The 22,027-nt window shown below is 34.4% G+C and overlaps 1 protein-coding gene across 1 annotated transcript; it reads left to right on the top strand.

Moving 5' to 3' along the window:
- The first annotated feature begins 3,848 nt into the window (after window positions 1-3,848).
- Window positions 3,849-7,041, top strand: LOC127096807 (BTB/POZ domain and ankyrin repeat-containing protein NOOT2). Its single transcript, XM_051035349.1, has 2 exons — window positions 3,849-4,736; window positions 5,582-7,041. The coding sequence occupies exons 1-2, from the start codon at window positions 4,278-4,280 to the stop codon at window positions 6,581-6,583; spliced, it is 1,461 nt and encodes a 486-aa protein (XP_050891306.1). The 5' UTR covers window positions 3,849-4,277; the 3' UTR covers window positions 6,584-7,041.
- Window positions 7,042-22,027: the final 14,986 nt, after the last annotated feature.

Below are 22,027 nucleotides of genomic sequence, written 5' to 3'. Positions count from 1 at the left end.
TGAATCTATACAAAGAGGACTTTGAAGATTGAAGAATATAACAGACTTGCTACGCGCACTAAACATTTATCAACGCTCACACTCAGAAACATATATAAAAATAAGAAGTGTTACATACACTTATACACGTAGAACAAAATATCATTGCATATTCTTGTTAAGTGTAATACTTGATTGTAAACTTATGTATCTGTTTATCAATTGCATCTTGTAAACATAAAAAATGTTATTACAATTTTGATTATAATACCCAAGCGAACAGGTTGGGTCAAGCTCTTGAGAAGTCAATAACAGGTTGTTATTAAAGTTGAAATCTTCTTAAGAGACCAGGTAGTTCATGGTCTTAAGGAGTCAGTGACCATCAATTTTCTTAGGAGACCTGTTGGCTCAGAATCCTGAAGAAGTTCATGACAGGTTACCACTACATTTATAATCAGGTTTGACTATTGGATTAAGTCCTTGTCTAAGGAAAATCACACAGGTGGGTGAACTGGAGGTAGCCTTTTTAACAACGAAACATGATAAGAATCCTTATGTTCTTTATCTTTGTTTTCATTGTTTTAAGCTTTAGTTTTGGGTGGCGAAAAATTGTCATACTAGAAACCAATTTAACCCCCCTTCTTGTGTTTCTTGAACCTTAAGTAAGCACAATGAGACTGGATTACTCTCAAGTTTTGAGAGGAACCAGGATAATTCGGTGTCTCTCTCTTCTTTCTTGCATTACTAATCTGTTGCCTAACTCTTATCTTTGAATCAGATTCTATACTTTGTGTTTAGAATCTGACAAGAGCTTTAATAGAAATAAAAATTCAATATAATTCAACCCCCTTCTTGTGTTTTTCTCATCTTCAGTTGGCATCAGAGCACAGTCTGTGCTAATCACTTAACAATGGTGCAGAAAAGATCCTGAGAAAAACATATTGAATCATGTCTAGAGCTTTTGAGTCTGATAGTGGTACTCCTAATCCACATGCTGCTATTAATCATGATTATAGAACTTCAAAAAAGAACAATTATACAACTAGACTTTCAACTTTTAGTGGAGACTATATTGAGTTTGAATGGTGGAAGAGAAAGATACATACTCATATCATAGATCTTGATGATGAGTTATGGGACATTCTGGAAGATGATCTTGATATTCTAGTTAATGGAGTATGAATGGTCACTAATAGAAAAACTCTCACACCTGCTCAGAAAAAGACCTATAGAAAACATCATAGAGTTATAGGAATCTTGGTTGATGCTCTACCTCATTCTGAGTACATCAAGATTATTGATAATTCTACAGTTAAGATCATTTTTGAGTCCTTATGTGCTACTTATGAAGGGAATCAAAAAGTTAAGGAAGCTAAGATCAACCTTCTAGTTCAACAGTATGAGTTTTTCATAATGAAGGAGAATGATGACATTGAAACCATGTTCTCAAGGTTTTAAATTCTTGTATCTGGACTTCAGGTTCTGAACACGATTTAAACTACCTCGGATTATTTCAAGAAGATTCTTATGAGTCTTCCTGTCAGATACAAACCCAATATGACAGATATTCAGGAGGCTATAGATTTAAACACATCAAGTCTTGAGAGTCTTATCAACAATCTCCAGAGTCATGGGATGGAGCTCAGTAGAGATGAAATTGCTAGAAGTCAAAGCCTTTTTCTTTAAAATTTGTTGCTAAATGTTCAAAGGCTCCTCAAGTTTAGGAGTTTGAAGAGGTTCAAAAGATGATTCAGATGATGAGAAAATGACCTTTATCATTAAAAGGTTTCAATATCTGGCCAAGAAGAACAAAAGATTCTCTAGAAAAAGCAGTGGCTTTAGAGGATCAAGCTCTAGAGAAAAGAAGGATGATCAGAAGCTATGCTTCAACTGAAAGAAGCCTGGTCACTTCATTGTTGACTGTCCAGAGGTGCAAAAGGATAAGTCAAAGAAAGGAAGCTATCAGAAGGACAACTTCAAAAACAAGTTCAAGAAGAGTCTCATGGAAAAATTGGATGAACTTGAGAATGAATAAGACTTTCAACAGGATGAAGAACAAGCCAATATTGCTTTGATGTCTCTTACATCTTCTGAAAGAGAATCTGACTCAGATTCTGGTTCAGATTCTGAAGAAGATGATGAGGTATTTCTAAACTATATCGTTCAAATTTAATTACTTTCATTCAAAATCTTATGGGTTGGTGTCAAGAGAAAGCCAAACACATGAAAATATTGAAAAAGTAATATGAACTTTTGAAAGATGAATTAAAAAAAATTCAAAACAAAAATATAGCCTTAAATAGAGAGCATATTGCTCTAGCAAAAGAAGTGTCTGATAAACCCCTTGATGAGCATGAAATGGCTCTTCAGGAGTTCATCATAACTGAATTAATAGAACTAAACTTGCATCCATGAATTATGGTGTAAGTAGAAGCAGAGGGGAATGTCTTGGTTACTCTCAAAAATATTTTAATCCAAGGTTTGAAACCTTGAGTAAACCAACAAATCTTTCTTCTTCAAGCTCTGCTCAACAAAGGGGTATATTCTTATTTTGTACCTGCTGCTGAAAATGCAAAGGTTTTGAATCAATCATAACCTAAAATTATTGAGCCAAAGGTTTTGAAGAAACCAGAATCTGAGACTCTAAAGTCAAGGGTTCTAAAGAAATCAGAACCTAAGACTCTAAAGTCAAAGGTTTTGAATAAACCATAACCTAAGACATCAGGATGCAAGGTTCTGAAAGGTTCAGAACCTAAGGCCTAAATCAATTCAAGACAACAAATTTTTAAATCAAAAGTCTTGAATAATCCTAAGCCTTATCGTATGAGAGCAAATGTGCAAAGCAAGAAGAAACCTATCAGAACTAACCCTAGAGGACCCATAAGACTATGGGTACTTAAATTTGCAATTGTTTTTTGCTACAAATATGCTTCAAGGGAGAAGCAAGACAACAATCATGATACCTGGACAATGGCTACTCATGACATATGACAGGAGAAAAGCATATGTTCCAAACCCTAACTCTGAAAGAGGGAGGATCATTAGTATGAGTATTATTGGTAATTCCCATATCTCAACTGATAATGTTTCGTTAGTAGATGGACTTAGACATAACCTATTGAGCATTAGTCTATTTTGTGGCAGTGGTTATGAAGTCTTGTTTTATAAGAACAACTGTATAGTCATGAATGAGTTTGACAAATCATAATATTTATAGGTAAGAGAAAAGATTGTTTATAAAATTAATTTTTCTGAATTGGTTGATGAAAAGAGACTTTGCCTTCTATCAGTGAGCGATGAAGATGGATTAATAATATCTTCTATTTTATTTATTAAAGATCCTTAAAAATGAGATGGATTAATAATGTCTTCTATTTTATTTTATTTTAAATGAAACTGTATTCTAGGAATTAGTTTTAGATAAAGGGATTTGATATATCCTACATAAGAAAAGTGTTACTCTCTCCCTTCCACACCATATGATTTATTTATACAATCATTATGCTCTAAAATAAAGGATCCTTTTCACCTGTTCATAAGATATTAATTAATTTTTTCAATTGAACCTTCTAATTATTACTGGATATATATACCTTCCAACATAACAAATTTTACTTTACAATTATTATAATTATGAATTCACATATACTATTTGATAAAAAAGAATATTTTAGTAAAATATATTTGAATATCTTTTGTTTTATAAAAAAATTTATGTGAAATATTGAAATTTATCAATTGGTGGGATGGATAGAGTAAATGAATGTTAAAAAAAGAGGAGATGTATAAGTTCTTTAGTTGGAAATGTTTTAGAATGAATATGGTTAGTATGCAGTATAATTTTCTCAATAAGTGTCTGGTTGGTTCAGAGAATTGGTTTGTAGACAATACAGGTCCCAAAAACTTCACAGTTGATTTTGTTTGTTAAAAACACCAGCCGCCCAGAATAGCCACCCAAATATCACTTTCACACTCTCTTTCTAGAAAGTAAAAATTAAAATAAACAAACTTTCAGAACCAAAACCACTCTTCTCCATTCACACACTCACAGTATTAGATTCTGCCATAAAAACAAGATTTATCACAGTAACATGATCAACATCAAGGAAAACAACACAAACATGAAACAAATACAACCCAGCCTTTCCTCACTATTTCATTCCAATCACTCTTCTTACCTTTTGAGTAGTTATTATCATATAGTGTTAGCCTAGGGACCAACCTAAACTGTTGAATAGGGTATACTCTACTCACTTCTCTTCATTGAGACGACACACAGTAACAAGAACAGAAGAATCATGTCTCTTGAAGAGTCTCTAAGATCTCTCTCCCTTGACTACCTGAACCTCCTGATTAACGGGCAAGCCTTCAGCGACGTGACTTTCCAAGTGGAAGGTCGTCTGGTTCACGCTCATCGCTGCATCTTAGCAGCAAGGAGTCTCTTTTTCAGGAAATTCTTTTGTGGACCCGATCCACCCTCCGGACTAGACCCAATAGGAGGAGGATCATCTCGACAATCAACAGCAAGACCCGGTGTCATCCCGGTGAACTCTGTTGGATATGAGGTGTTCCTCCTGCTGTTGCAGTTTCTGTACAGTGGACAAGTTTCTATTGTTCCTCACAAACATGAACCTAGACCTAATTGCGGTGAGAGAGGTTGCTGGCATACGCATTGTAGCTCAGCCGTCGATCTTGCCCTTGACACCCTCGCTGCTGCTAGATACTTCGGAATTGAACAGCTTGCATTGCTCACTCAGGTTTTTATGTTTATTATTATATTTAATAAACTAGTACCAAACACTTTCTCTTTTCTCTCTGTGTCCGTGTCTCTGATTTGTGTGACCAGTCAGTCATATATATGTTTTCTGGTTCTTGGGAATATGCATGGACAATTAGTGCAACCGGAGGAAGAGGAAGGGGTATGGTTTTTGGGATGTGGGAAGAGCTATTTTATTTTTTTTATTTTATATTTTCAGTCCTTTTTTTGGGGTTTTGTTCCCTTTCATTTGGGTTATTTTATGGGTAATCTTTTCATTTTTGATATACATACTCCTATCTTCCAAGAAATTCCTTCATAACATTACAATCATTCTTGACTTTCCAGATCCATTTCTTCATATTGTTATGCTGTGAGGTTTTCTTTTACAAAAAATATTTTAATTTGGTGGTTGATTTGATGTAGCATATGTTTAGAGTTTCTCGAATTGGTGTATAAAGTTGCGTAGTAAATATTTCTAAAATTAGAAGATACTAGATAGATATCAAAATCTTGTCTTCTACACAAGGAGCATACAAAATCTTTCCCAAATATCATCGCTTTCCTCATTTGGGTTTAGGTTGCAAAAGAGAACAAACTAAAACAAAAATTTGTTATCTCCTTTATTTATTTATTTTCATTTTCAAATGACAAATCTCCATTCCTCAAAGATAACTCTCATAGTGTAAGTTAGACTTTTGTGAAAAATATAAAATGATAGTTCTTTCAGTGGACGTAATACAAGATTACTCTACTAATCAGAAAATATGAAGTTAGACTTGAACTTGTTAATTCTTATCTAACTCTCATTGCTTGATTGATATGTTGTGAATTCTTATCTAACAGAAGCAACTAGCGAGCATGGTAGAGAAAGCCTCAATAGACGATGTGATGAAAGTACTAATAGCTTCAAGAAAGCAAGAACTGAACCAACTTTGGACAACTTGTTCCCACCTTGTTGCCAAGTCAGGTCTCCCACCCGAAATCCTAGCCAAGCATCTTCCTATCGACGTAGTGGCCAAAATCGAAGAGCTTCGTCTCAAATCATCCTTGGCGCGTCGCTCCTTAATGCCACTCCACCATCATCACCACCACGACCTAGGTGATCTAGAGGACCAGAAAATCCGCCGAATGAGGCGGGCTCTTGACTCCTCGGATGTCGAACTGGTCAAACTCATGGTCATGGGAGAAGGCCTAAACCTGGATGAAGCATTGGCATTACACTATGCAGTAGAGAATTGCAGCAGAGAAGTGGTGAAAGCCTTGCTCGAACTCAGTGCTGCTGATGTTGACTACCCAGCTGGACCGGCTGGCAAAACTCCGCTTCACGTGGCCGCCGAGATGGTGTCTCCGGAAATGGTGGCAGTTTTGCTTGATCACCATGCAGACCCCACAGTAAGAACCGTTGATGGTGTGACACCTTTAGATATACTCAGAACCCTAACTTCTGATTTTCTCTTCAAAGGTGCTGTTCCTGGATTAATCCACATTGAACCAAACAAGTTAAGACTGTGTTTGGAACTTGTTCAATCAGCAGCTCTTGTTCTCTCACGTGAAGAGAACAATGCTAACAACAACAATAATGCTTCTTCATCAGCAGCACAGGTTTACCCTCCAATGAGTGAAGATCATAGCAGCAGCAGTAGTGGAAACAACAATAATAACAACATTGGTAACCTGAATTTGGATTCAAGATTGGTGTACCTGAACCTTGGTGCTACTCAAATGGGTGGTGGTGGTGGTGATGATAGTGGACACAATAGTCAAAGGGAAACCATGAATCGTCATGGATCTCAAGCTGGTCATGGATGTGACCCAACAATGTACCATCACTCTCACGATTTCTAAGCCTAGCTAGCTACCTATAGCCTAAGAGTGGCTCAAAATGTTCTAATGTATACAGTTACTATTTTTAATTATCACTAGTATTGATTATGGAAAATGGACAAGAAGATGGTTCATGGATGGAAAATGGACAAGAAAGAAGGACATGGATCGATATGGACATCAACACTGTTGGACATGGATGGATGAGACATAAAATTCAAATTTTTTGTTTGTTTGTTTGTTACTTGAAATTAACAGTAATGTTAATTGATTAAACTGTTGGTTTTTTGGCTGTCTTGTCTACGTTGTTTTTTAATTTATTTTGTACTAGTAGTAGTTCTTTTTCTGTCATCATTTGAAATGTGGCTTGATAATCATAGGATAAGAGACAAGGAGAATCAAATATTTTTGGTTGTAAAATGAAAGGGTGCATAGAGGAGACGCAGGTCAATCTTTTCAAACACAATTTCACCTGTCAAGTCCTTTGTTTTTTATGTGTACTTGAGCTAATATAATTACAATTACAATTCCAACTTTGTGTGAATCAACTCTTTTGTGCAAGCCTTGTTTTACACTTGTTTATGTTCTAATAGAGATGATAATATATTGTGTATGCATGCTATATATAATTGTTTTGGAATATGAAAATATTTACTATATTTCATCCCTCTAAGGTCATGTAGAGTAGGCCATGGCAAAACTTCATTACCTACTAGTAACTAGTTCAGCTAGATTATTATTTTAACAAAAATGATCTGGCTGTCGACAAATTGATTAGTTGTACTGTCTTGCATGAATACAATACGAGTGTGACTTTGACCATATGTGTCATGTTACAATATTGCCACTATCTTCTTTCATGTAATCCTCTTTTTGTCCCATGCCTATTTTAGAGATATAAAAATACTTTACAGCTAAAAGCATACTAGTATTTATTAGATTTTTTTTTAATAATAAATAAATAAATTTTTATTTATTTCTAGTACACATGTATTTAAGATACCTAAAGAAAGTGCATTTTTGAACCATCTAAAACTAGTATTATAGTATTTTAGGTATTTTTATAATTGTTTGCAGACAAGCACTACACTAAGACATAATAAGGAAACGTTTCGAACTAATAAAGAGTAATTTTTTATTGGAAGTGTTGGAACATCAATTCTAAGAAATTAGCAATTTGTGAACATTAGTAAGATAAGTGTCCCCGACAAAAGAATCTAGGGACTCAAACCATAGAACCCTTGTATAAAAACCTTATGAAAGTCTTTTATTCAAGTACACACTATTCTGATCCTAAAACTTTTCACTTCCGATTGTCATTAACTTAGATGCCAAAGTGTTTGTAGGTACTCCCCTTAGTCACATATGAGTTGAATGACATTTAGATCTTCAATAGAGTTCACCATCATATCACAATTAACTTCTTTTTTGTGAACCATAAAGGTCATATTAGATTACTTCACACCATATGTGTGAATCATTCTTTAACGTTTTTCACTCGTCTTGAAGAACACTTGGGGGGCCAAACAATGCATATTCGAGAGCAAAACGATCATGTAACGTAGTCATGGCGGAAGCACGGGAGGACGAAGAATCTCTTCCTAAAACCGATGTTTTTTTAGAAAACATTCAACTGATACGATGATATCCACATTGTGACCTACATTGCAGAACAACTCTGCACATGTTGGGAGGATTAACCCATAGACGCTCTGACGAGGCACCTAATGGAGAGTCGATGTCAATCACTCTTCATTTTCGGGGATTTTCCCCAATCTAGAAAAGGAAGTATGTTATTCTTTCAAGGGAAAGATGGAAGAAATCACCATTACGGTTGAGGGGGTCAACGCAAAATTTTAGAAGGATCATACCCCTATCTTTTTATGATGAAGAATTAATCAACGATGTACATAACCATCATGTTCTATTTACCAAAAGTGTGGCTCTATGTGATCAACATGTATAATAGGTTTTGATGATGACAAATTGAATAAAGCAAAACTATCATGAGCAATATCAAGTACTAAAAATATTGAAGTAAATCAAAAAGCAAAAAGATTATGATGTTTAACACAAGAGATTTAATTGCTAAAAACAACATCTATGGAACTGAAGTTTTTGCCAACTCACTTGTGATTATTTTTATTTTTATCTTTTATTATATCTAGTTTAGGTCATTATTGTCTAAATAATCAAGAGTAACTTTTGACGTACTAAAGAAATGCACTTACTCACTTAAAATGATTTGCAAAACTTCATCTATTTTTCAAAACTTTCTTATAATTGGTTTTGACTAATGCCAAATCGATTATACAATGAGAATTCAATCTATAATCAATTATGGATCATATCTAATTGATTGTGTGGCAAAAATCACTCAATAGATTAGATAGCGGATTTGGCCCCATATCTTTCTTCCTTTTGAGCAAAAATTTTCTCTGATATAAAGGAGTCTTGTGCACTCTTCCAAAGCATGCAAATAAGATTATGTATCCTTCTCTCATACTCACTTTCTCCCCATAAACAATTTTTATTCACTATACACTTCTTTAGTGATGATAGAGTTAAAAGGGTATATCAAGAGTTGTGTAGTTTTGTTGTTGTGCTAAAATTTTAATTGAATGGCATAGTTCTCTTGTATCATTCTAATTGAATTTATGGTTGCAAGATAAACTTGATTTAAAGCTTTGTGTGAGGAAGGTTGTTGGTTTAATCCTAGTGTAAAATCTCAAGCTATTTTTAGTGGAAATCTTAAGGGGAAACTCTTGGGAGCTAGATTAGGCCAAATAACTTAAGGCAAAACCAGTATAAATCCTAATGTGGTATTTCTATCTTTATTTCATTAATTTTTGTATTTTATTTTCTACTTCTTAATCTCTTCTTATTTTCTTTTCTTACAATCAATTGTTTTTTGAAAAAAAACTTCTAAAATCAAATAAAACAGCCTCATGCCCCTCACATGTCTTGTGTTTGACGTCACGTACTCACTAAACTACATCAAGAGTCAAACTCCTGTTATAAAATTAATCGTCTTAGGAGACATGAATAACTTCTAATGCTCAAACACACAAGTAAGAGACTTTTATGCTCAAGCACACAAATAAGAGACTTCAAATGTTCAAACACACAAGTAAGAGACTTCTATACTTAAGCACACAAGCAAGAGACTTCAAATGCTCAATCACTTAGTAAAAGACTTCTTAAACACTAACTTACAATTAAGAGATTATGAAAAACTACACTTAATATACAATCAGAGGTGTAGACAAAATATAACACAGAAAGACTCTGTGAAACTTAAGAATTTCTAGAATATACAAGTGTTTAGAAATTCTAAGTTAAACTTATGCTTTTTCTTTGACAAAATAACATATCTCTTATCGTCAATAGCTTAGTGTTTTTCCTCAAGTATTCAGCTCCTTATATAGAAATAAATAAAAGAATCGTTGAAGAGTTTGCACAAGAGAGTTTTTGAGAAGCTTGATTAAGAGACATTGATATGTTTCTTAATATGGTTAATACTGTTGAAAGCTCATTTGAAATCCCTTTTCTACAAAAGGAATTATATGTTGCATCTCAGTTGTCTTCTGCATATTTTTGCTTAAGTCTTCACCTGATCAGAAGAAGACAAAATATCCCCAGAGTCTGAATGTAACCTATTAGAATCTCCTTGATGTTTGCGTTGACTTTATCTTCATAGTCTAAATTTGAGTCGGTCTCAACTTTTTAGAGGCCAGGGGAAAATAATAAAAATGGACGCTTAATAAAAAAATACAATTTAAAAAAATCTTTTATTCCTCAATTAAAAAGATTTTATTGCACTCACTTCTCTGCCAAATTCTTATATTTGTCAATGTCGACGTTAGCTATAACTACTTCCTCCTCCAACCTGAATACCGCAATAACATTTTCATAAGTCTAAATAAATGATAAAAACAGTATTAGGATCAACCTTTATATAGTTAGTCACAAGTGAAAAGTATTATACTTTGTAACACTTCATGATAACATATCAAATACTGGCACCAACGGAATAAAGATGAAAAACATTGAAAATGCTATGAAGAACATAATAGATGACTAACTATCAAGGAAATATAAAATGTAGTAGTGACAATCTATAAGACATTAATAAAATTGAAAAACAACATAGGGTAGTTAGATTATACCACAAAGTTTTCATAACATTGACTCAAAATGTGTAAAAGCAAGTAATTGTTAAAAATGTGTATGAAATGATGTTATTCTTTCAAGGGAAAGATGGGAGAAATCACCATACGGTTGAAGGGGTCAAAGCAAAAGTGTAGAAGGTTCATACCCCTATCATTTTTTGATGAAGAATTAACCAACGATGTCCCTAACCATCATGTTCTCTTTAACAAAAGTGTGGCTCTATGTGATCAACATGTATAATAGGTTTTGATTATGACAAATTGAATAAAGCAAAACTATCATGAGCAATATCAAGTAATAAAAATATTGAAGTAAAGCAAAAAGGTTCCAATGTTTACCGCAAGAGATTTAATTGCTAAGAACAACATCAATGGAACTGAAGTTATTGCCAATTCACTTGTGACTCTTTTTATATTTATTTTTTATTATATCTAGTTTGGGTCATTACTGTCTAAATAATCAAGAGTACATTTAACGTACTAAAGAAATGCACTTACTCACTTAAAATGATTTGCAAAACTTCATATATTTTTCAAAACTATCTTATGATTGGATTTGGCTAATGTCAAATCGATTATGCAGTGAGAATTTAATCTATAATCGATTATGGATCATATCTAATTGATTGTGTGGCAAAAATTACTCAATAGATTAGATAGCAGATTTGGCCCCATATCTATTTTCCTTTTGAGCAATTTTTTTCTCTGATATAAAGGAGTTTTCTGCACTCTTCCAAAGCACGCAAATAAGATTATGTATCCTTCTCTCATACTCACTTTCTCCCTATAAACAATTTTTGTTCACTATTCACTTATTTACTGATAAGAGAGTTAAAGGTGTATATCAAGAGTTGTGTAGTTTTGTTGTTGTGCTAAAATTTTAATTGAATGGCATAGTTCTCTTGTATCATTCTAATTGAATTTATGGTTACAAGATAAACTTGATTTAAAGCTTTGTGTTAGGAAGGTTGTTGGTTTAAACCTAGTGTAAAATCTCAAGTTGTTTTTAGTGGAAATGTTAAGGGGAAACTCTTGGGAGCTAGATTAGGCTAAATAGCTTAAGAAAAAACCTGTATAAATCCTAATGTGGTATTTCTATCTTTATTTCTTTAATTTTTGTATTTTATTTTGTGCTTCTTAAAGTCTTCTTATTTTCATTTCTTACAATCAATTGTTTTCTGAAAAAAGTTTCTAAAATCAAATAAAACAGCCTCATGCCCCTCACATGTCTTGTGTTTGACGTCACGTAGTTACTAAACTACATCGGGAGTCAAACTCCTGTTATAAGACTAATCGTCTTAGGAGACATGAATGACTTCTAATGCTCAAACACACAAGTAAGAGACTTTTATGCTCAAGCACACAAGTAAGAGACTTCAAATGCTCAAACACATAGGTAAAAGACTTCTATACTTAAACACACAAGCAAGAGACTTCAAATGCTCAATCACTTAGTAAAAGACTTCTTAAACACTAACTTACAGTTAAGAGATTATGAAAAACTATACTTGATATACAATCAAAGGTGTAGACAAAATTTAACACAGAAAGACTCCTTGAGACTTAAGAATTTCTAGAATATACAAGTGTTTAGAAATTCTAAGTTAAACTTATGCTTTTTCTTTGACAAAGTAACATCTCTTTTATCGTCAATAGCTTAGTGTTTTTCCTCAAGTATTCAGCTCCTTATATAGAAATACATAAAAGAGTCGCTGAAGAGTTTGCACAAGAGAGTTTTTGAGAAGCTTGATTAAGAGACATTGAGATGTTTCTTAATATGGTTAATATTGTTGAAAGCTCATTTGAAATCCCTTTTCTACAAAAGGAATTATATGTTGCATCTCAACTGTCTTCTGCATATTTTTGCGTAAGTCTTCACCTGATCAGAAGAAGACAAAATGTCCCCAGAGTCTGAATGTAACCTATTAGAATCTCCTTGATGTTTGCGTTGACTTTATCTTCATAGTCTAAATCTGAGTCGGTCTCAACTTTTTAGAGGCCTAGGGCAAATGATAAAAATGGACGCTTAATAAAAAAATACAATTTAAAAAAATATTCTTTTATTCGTCAATTAAAAAGATTTTACTGCACTCACTTCTCTGCCAAATTCTTATATTTGTCAGCATCGACATTAGCTATAACTACTTCCTCCTCCGACCTGAATACCGTAATAACATTTTCATAAGTATAAATAAATGATACAAATAGTATTAGGATCAACCTTTATATAGTTAGTCACAAGTGAAAACTACCATACTTTGTAACACTTCTTGATAACATATCAAATACTGGCACCAACGGAATAAAGTTGAAAAACATTCAAAATATTATGAAGAACATAATGCATGACTAACTATCAAGGAAATATAAATGTATTAGTGAAAATCTATAAGACATTAATAAAATTGAAAAACAACATAGGGTAGTTAGATTATACGACTAAGTTTTCATAATATTGACTCAAAATGTGTAAAAGCAAGTAATTGTTAAAAATGTGTATGAAATGATGAAACGATGTTATTCTTACAAGGGAAAGATGGAAGAAATCACCATTACGGTTGAGGGGGTGAAAGCAAAATTTTAGAAGGGTCATACCCCTATCGTTTTATGATGAAGAATAAATTAATGATGTACCTAACCATCATGTTCTCTTTACCAAAAGTGTGGCTCTATGTGATCAACATGTATAATAGGTTTTGATGATGACAAATTGAATAAAGCAAAACTATCATGAGCAATATCAAGTAATAAAAATATTGAAGTAAATTAAAAAGCAAAAAGGCTCCAATGTTTAACACAAGAGATTTAATTGCTAAGAACAACATTAATGGAACTGAAGTTTTTGCCAACTCACTTGTGATTATTTTTATTTTTATGTTTTATTATATCTAGTTTGGGTCATTATTGTCTAAATAATCAATAGTACGTTTAACATACTAAAGAAATGCACTTACTCACTTAAAATGATTTGCAAAACTTCATATATTTTTTAAAACTATCTTATGATTGGATTTGGCTAATGTCAAATCAATTATGCAGTTAGAATTTAATCTATAATCGATTATGGATGATATCTAATTGATTGTGTGGAGAAAATCGTGCAATAGATTAGATAGCGGATTTGGCCCCATATCTTTTTTCCTTTTGAGCAAAATTTTTCTCTGATATATAGTAGTCTTGTGCACACTTCCAAAGCACGCAAGTAATATTATGTATCCTTCTCTCATACTCACTTTCTCCCCATAAATAATTTTTACTCACTATACACTTCTTTAGTAATGAGAGAGTTAAAGGTGTATATCAAGAGTAGTGTAGTTTTGTTGTTATGCTAAAATTTAAATTGAATGGCATAGTTCATTTGTATCATTCTAATTGAATTTATGATTGAAAGATAAACTTGATTTAAAGTTTTGTGTGAGAAAGTTTGTTGGTTTAATCCTAGTGTAAAATCTCAAGTTGTTTTTGTAACACCCCGATAATAATATGATAATTATTTAAATTAAGTTAATAATATATTTATTAATTTAATTAGATAATTGGATTATTATTATTATTATTATTGGAATTATTGAATTATTATTATTATTGGAATAATAATATAAATTGGAAAATATATATAAGTTAGAATAAGGAAAAAGAGTTTTCATTTTGTAAAAGGGTTTTACGTGAAAACTGAGAAGCTGCAGAGAAGAGGAGAAAGGGGCAAAGAGGAAGAACCAGAGAGCAAAGGTTGGAGAAGAGAAGAGCTTGGAGCTTAGAGTTTGCCGGATTAACTCAGGTAAGGGGGGTTTATCGTCGTTTAATGGGTATTATGGGTTGGCATGTAATGGGTAGTGATAAACCGTTGAATTGACCCTAATTGAGATGTTGAATGCTGAAAAATTATGTTGGATAAGCTGTGTTAAAACTGTAATTGAATCCGTAATTGTGTGAGTCGTGTTTTCCCGAACGTATAGCTTTTTACGGAATTGGAATCGGAGGTCCGGAACTCCTCCAACGGCGGAAAATGCGGAGAATTCTGCATTCTGCTTTGTGTTAGCGCAGGAACTGCTGTTTTGTCTGCGTTAACCGGTTAACACCGGTTAACCCAGGGTGTTAACCGGTTAACACTGTTGCGAATTGTGAAATTAGTGTTGTTTTGCCTGCGTTAACCGGTTAACCCAGGGCGTTAACCGGTTAACACTGTTGCGTTTTGCCAGAAAGTGTGTTTGTGCTGCGTTAACCGGTTAACCCAGGGCGTTAACCGGTTAACACTGTTGAAAAGTGAGAAAATTGACATTTTAATGTTGTGTACATAATTGATGTTTGGCCTATAGTGGCGTATGATGTAATAGGGATTAATTCCCGCTATTTTGAGCAGTATAGGTATTAGTAGAGTGTGCTAATACTGTGTTTAATTATTTGACATGATATGATGTGTTGATACATGTGTTGATAATGTATGATAGCATGCATAATGTTGTGAATGTGTATGTTATGCATGTGTTGTGAATGGACTGTTTTATGGCTTAGAGAGTGAGCATCGGTCCATTGTGGATTATTGTTGTGATGTTGCATTGCTAGGTGATTGGCATGCATATTGTGGCCTTTATGGTGGTAGCTAATTCCCATGGTGAGGAATTAGTGAGTAAATCATTGTGGATTATTGTTGATGATTTTGCATTGCGAGGTGACTTAGCATGCATATGGTAGTCTGTATGGTGGTAGCTAATTCCCATAGTGAGGAATTAGTGAGTTGGTGGTAGCTAATTTCCGTGGTGAGGAATTAGTGAGTGAGTCACTAGGTCTCAAATGAGTGGGACTAGTGGGCTTGGTAGCCGTATCTGGATTTGATCGGTGAGGTGAACTATATGTTCACGAATAGTCGGTACCGCATGCATGGAGTCTCATTGCATAATAGATGTGTAGAGTATAATATGAATGGATGTATTCCAATGTTATACGTGTGTTGTGTTGGCATTGAGCATGAGTATGAATTGTGTTGATATTGAGTATGATATTTGAGTTGATGTGCCGTTACTGAATGTGTGATACGATTAGGGTGATTAATGTGTTAAATTACTTAACATGACATTATATTCTATAATGCTTATTATATCGATTGAGGAACTCACCCTTACAACTATTTTTCAGGTAACGAGCAGTGATTGAGTAGAAGCTAATGCTTGGAGTCTAGTGTAGTCTCCTTAGTGGGTCATGCTCTGATAGATGTAACATCGGGATGGGATGTTTTGAATATTTTATTGATTGGTTGTGAACCATTTTACATGTAGTATGTTACATGTTTTGAATGATCGATTTGATCTCTATCCGCTGCGTAATATGCAATACCTGATGTTTTGAATTAAATAATGAGCATGACTAAATATTACGGTGATTGGTGTGAAATAATTGTGTGACACCCTTGATTGCATGTTTACTCTGATTTACCTTTGTAATTTTAATTAAATATTTGGGGTAATTTAGAAGGGTGTTACAGTTTTTAGTGGAAATCTTAAGGGGAAACTCTTGGGAGCTAGATTAGGCCAAATTGCTTAAGGCAAAACCAGTATAAATTCTAATGTGGTATTTCTTTAATTTTTGTATTTTACTTTATGCTTCTTAATCTCTTCTTATTTTCATTTTTTACAATCAATTGTTTTCTGAAAAAAGTTTCTAAAATCAAATAAACAGACCCATGCCCCTCACATGTCTTGTGTTTGACGGCACGTACTCACTAAACTACATCGAGAGTCTAACTCCTGTCATAAGACTAATCGTCTTAGGAGACATGAATGACTTCTAATGCTCAAACACACAAGTAAGAGACTTTTATGCTCAAGCACACAAACAAGAGACTTCAAATTCTCAAACACTTAGGTAAGAGACTTTTATACTCAAGCACACAAGCAAGAGACTTCAAATGCTCAGTCACTTAGTAAAAGATTTCTTAAACACTAACTCACAGTTAAAAGATTATAAATAACCATACTTGATATACAATCAGAGGTGTAGACAAAATATCACACAGAAAGACTCCTTGAGATTTAAGAATTTCTAGAATATACAAGTGTTTAGAAATTCTAAGATAAACTTATGTTTTTTCTTTGACAAAGTTACATCTCTTTTATTGTCAGTAGATTAGTGTTTTTCCTCAAGTATTCAGCTCCTTATATAGAAATAAATAAAAGAATCGTTGAAGAGCTTGCACAAGAGAGTCTTTGAGAAGCTTGATTAAGAGGCACTGAGATGTTCCTTAATATGGTTAATACTGTTGAAAGCTCATTTGAATTCCCTTTTAAACAGAAAGAATTATATGTTGCATCTCAGAAGAAGACAAAATGTCCCCAGAGTTTAAATGTAACCTATTAGAATCTCATTGAATCTTGCGTTGACTTTATCTTCATAGTCTAAATCTGAGTCGATATCAACTTTTTAGAGGCCCGGGGGCAAATAAGAAAAATGGACGCTTAATAAAAAAATACAATTTGAAAAAAACATTCTTTTATTCGTCGATTAAAAAGATTTTACTGCACTCACTTCTCTGCCAAATTCTTATATTTGTTAGCCTCGACATTAGCTATAACTACTTCCTCCTCCGACCTTAATATTGCAATAACATTTTCATAAGTCTAAATAAATGATAAAAATAGTATTAGGATCAACCTTTATATAGTTAGTCACATATTAAAAGTACCATACTTTGTAACACTTCTTGATAACATATCAAATACTGGCACCAACAGAATAAAGTTGAAAAACATTCAAAATACTATGAGGAAAATAATAGATGACTAGCTATCAAGGAAATATATAATGTATTAGTGTCAATCTATAAGACATTAATAAAATTGAAAAACAATGTGGGGTAGTTAGATTATACGACTTAGTTTTCATAACATTGAGTCAAAATGTGTAAAACCAAGTAATTGTTAAAAATGTTTATGAAATGATGTTATTCTTTCAAGGGAAAGATGGAAGAAATCACCATTACGGTTGAGGGGGTCAAAGAAAATTTTTATAAGTGTCATACCCCTATCTTTTTATGATGAAGAATTATTCAACGATGTACCTAACCATCATGTTCTGTTTACCAAAAGTGTGGCTTTATGTTATCAACATGTATAATAGGTTTTGAAATTCTGGTGTAGTCAGAGTTCAGATGTTCTACTCCATATCATGACATCTGATCTAACATTGTTGCAAATACAGCAAGACAGTTATATAAATTATGATCCAGTACTCATATGCACACATTCACAGATGTTACAACATCTGCTAATATACCACCATGGAAAGAAGAACATCCAGTTTTGTCCATCTAGTGCAAACACACAGTAGAGATCAAACATAGCCCTTATGTTTATTTATCCTGCCCAGTTATCAGCATGATGTCTCAACATTGGTTTGAACACCACCTGTCCTAACATTACAGATGAGTGAACTGTAACAGACCAACCAGTCCATCAATATCAGCAGTCAATGATGAATGTCATAACATTCTGTTTTACATTTAGACTGCAGGCTATGTGTCATATCTGTTATTCCCTTCATAAACAGACTAAAACCAGACTGAGTTATAACAGACAAAATATAGTGTGCAGAAGGTAAAAACACAAGCAATTGTTAACCCAGTTCGGTGCAACTCACCTACGTCTGGGGGCATACCAAGCCAGGAAGAAGATCCACTATCAGCAGTATTAATTCAGAGTTAAACTCCCCCGTTTACAACTCTTCACTTAATCCCTACCCAATGCAATCTATACCTAGGAACTCCTAGATAGAAACCTCCAGTTTCCATTCCTATCACTATAATTACACTGTAATGTTTAAACAACTTGAACTTGCTTCACAGCTTCGTTCAAGAACATAATAACTCTTGCCTACAGGCTTTGAGTTACAACATAATCTCATGCTTTCTAGCACTGAGATACACCTGGTAACCTTCCCACAAGTTGGGAGGTTTACCTCACACACACCCCTAATTTTACATGGGCCTTCAGAAATCGCAGCAACTGGATTTGGGCCTTCAGAAATCGCAGCAAACTTCTCCTTTGTTGTTACAAAGCCAGCAGAAAGTTTCTGCTACAATCAAGGTCTTCAATCTTTTAGTTCCTAAAATATCTCCATATTTAGTTCCTAAAATATCTCCATATTTAGAAACTGTTTATTCTGATTGAGTCTTCAAGACCTCTACAAATAGCATGTGCTGTCAGGAATGAATGTCACAACATTCAGTTTGACCTCCAGAACATAGACCATATGCTAAGTCTGTTATTTTCCTGAAAACAGACTGTGCTAAATGATGTACTGTAGCAGACTAATCTGTCTATACTTCAATATCAGCTTACAGTAATAAATGTCAAAACATCCAGTTTGACATTTACACAACGGCCTTATGCCAGGTCTGTTATTCTCTTGATAAACAGACTGAGATACATACTGAACTGAAGCAGAAAACCAACCTGCCTATTATTCAGTATATCTTGTCGCTGATGAATGTCATAACATCCAGTTTGACATTCAGACAGTAGGCCTTATGCCAGGTCTGTTATTTTCTTGATAAACAGACTGAAAATAAATACTGAGTTATAGCAGAACACCAACTGTTCTGTTCCTCAGTATCTGCTGACAGGGATGAATGTCATAACATCCAGTTTGACATTAAATAAATCATGTATTAGCTAAACCTGCAGTATACTACTCAGAATGTCATGACATCAGCCAAGACATCAGAGTACAGTTAAATGACCTAACACATAATGCAGTCAATCAAACATCTCCACAGCATGTCACGATATCAGTCAAGACATTAGAGTCCAGTTAGTGTTTTACCATAAAATGCAGCCAATCAAACATCTACAAACTCCCCCTTTGGCAAATTTTGGGCTAAAACAACTTGGCATCACAACAGAGTCCATAGCAGCGGAAAACACACATCTAGCAGGAAATTAACCTAGCTAATACACTCTGAGCAGCAGCACACTCACCACAGATAGAAGTTAAATAAAAACTTCACATTGCAGCACACATACAGAAGTTAAATAAAAACTTCTAATTGCAGCACACATAAACACACTCACACTCATAGAAGTGGAACACAGCTGCAGCATGACCTCTGGATTAGAGGATCTTGAATATTTGTCCTGAATATCTGTTTAGCAAAACAATCTGTTGTCCTGGGGCATCACAGGTGTTACTCCCCCTTTTTGTCAAAAATGTTGCCAAAGCAACACTTAATATTACAGACCAACAAATACTGCATGACCATGTTTTTGAACTCCAGCAGGTACATAGGATATCTTATGTTAAGACATCACACATAACATCTTGTGAACACTCTTTATTGTACCAAAATTGCCTATATCTTTCCTTTTTGTTCACAAGGTAAACTATCAACAGTTAAACAGCATAACAGTAGTTTAAACAGCAACAGAAGCAACACAATTACTAGCTTTATAGTTACTAGTAATACACACATGCACAAGGGTACTTCTCCTCCCCCTAAATTTGTGCACCAAAAACAGAATTACTAGTTAAGGATGCAACTAGTAAGACACACAAATCCATAAGGGTACTCCTCCTCCCCTTAAATCTGTGCATACATCAAATAACAGTAACTCCAACACCTGTACCACACAACTGTAACACACAGGCTCATTCTAATATATCATAACGAGACACACCACATCCATATTTCCTTATGACTGTAAGTTTCAGAAGGAAATAACAATCCGGTCAGACATTCTTCTGCTCACTCAGCCTTGACACACACCACATCATCCCAATAACTAACCAGGTGCCATACCTTGTTATCTGAGAACATATAGACCACAAGCTTGATGATTACTTGCAGCACAAAGACAGAACTCCCCCTGTCATGAACAACCAACTCTCCTCTTGAAACTTGGAGATCACACATGAACATATCCAACACCCCAAAGTTGGACCTTCACATACTTCCTGATTCAAAGAGAATCCAGACCACTTGATGAATGGAAAACATAAGACGCATCTTCATGTCTTCAAGAGCACACCCTCTGATCAACCCTCTTGGCTGAACACATCCACACTCTGTGTCAATCTCTCTTCTAACCAGAGCAGAGAACCAAAATGTTCTAACATAAGTTAGGACATCCAAAGAACACCATCAGATAATCCTCAGATATCACTGGGTCACCAGCTTGATCCAAAAGGAACCAGACACAAATTGGGACATATACATTCTCATCCCATTACACGAGATAATTTTCCATAGATAGCTCAGAACTCCTACCACAAGCTCCAAGAGATGAATAGAAAACACCTCCTTATGTCTTTAGCTTACTACTTTTCTGCTCAAAGTAATTTGTCTCAGACCTTCCTCAAGCATAATCAGCTGCCATATGTTGATTATCTTGATTCTTCAAACTCACTTCTGAGATAGACCAAATGCCACTGTTGATTACCTCCTTCATGAATCCTCATATGAAAAAAATCAAATGCCATTTTTGACCTCTCCATGTTTATCAGACTTCTCCCAAAGATATTCTGATCTTCCAAGTGAGACTTGAACTTCAAGCTACATGTTGAACAAAACTTAGATTTTCTAAGACATGAACATGTAACATCCTTTCTATCCAGCAACTCCAAAGAACTGCAACGAGAACGACCTTTTTGAAGTATCCAATCTATAACCCTATAGACCCTTCTATCTTAAGTTGATGTGCCACTTCATCAACTAAGATTCTGATGTTGAACCAAATGTCACAACATTGTGTTTTAACATCCAGCTGTAGAATTCAGCTCCTTCTTCTGCCACTTGAAAGAACTTCCTCCCTACACAGAACAAGAGTTCAATGCTCTCATAGACTTGATTGTGGAACCAAGTTTGAGTAAACAACCTCCATCCTGCAGGTTTGCAGTTAAGTCATCCAAGCTCACACCTTGATGAATCCCTGCTTCTTCTCCAAAGACATCAGACACTCTGATGTATGAGTCTTCAGAAGGACTAGTTAGAAACTGTCCCTTCAGCTATACCAAGGATTCCACTTCCTAAGGCAAGGCTGTTTCCATGATGCTAAGAATGCTGCCACTTATTCTTAACTTCACAGTGTGCATTAGCCAATGCACTTCCTTACCTAGATCAGAAGTAAACTGATCCAAGTAACCACCATCAGGACTATGATGTTTTCTTCTTCTTGTACACACCAAGGCTGAACATGTTTCTTGCCAGGAAACCTTTTCAGTGATCATATGCTTTTGCTGCCACCAAAGTGATAGATCATAAGCCAATGTAATATCCTTCCTGTGATTCTGCACAGGGTATTGAAGA

Source organism: Lathyrus oleraceus, chromosome 6 (assembly GCF_024323335.1).
Source record: "Lathyrus oleraceus cultivar Zhongwan6 chromosome 6, CAAS_Psat_ZW6_1.0, whole genome shotgun sequence".
In the NCBI taxonomy this organism is placed as follows: domain Eukaryota; kingdom Viridiplantae; phylum Streptophyta; class Magnoliopsida; order Fabales; family Fabaceae; genus Lathyrus; species Lathyrus oleraceus.
This window is presented reverse-complemented; position numbering and strand designations above follow the sequence as displayed.

Excerpts from the sequence above, each read along its gene's own strand:
- LOC127096807 (XM_051035349.1), top strand. The coding sequence starts at position 4,278 with ATGTCTCTTGAAGAGTCTCTAAGATCTCTCTCCCTTGACTACCTGAAC. Across the intron at positions 4,737-5,581 it reads AGCTTGCATTGCTCACTCAG|AAGCAACTAGCGAGCATGGT; the intron begins GTTTTTATGTTT and ends CTTATCTAACAG.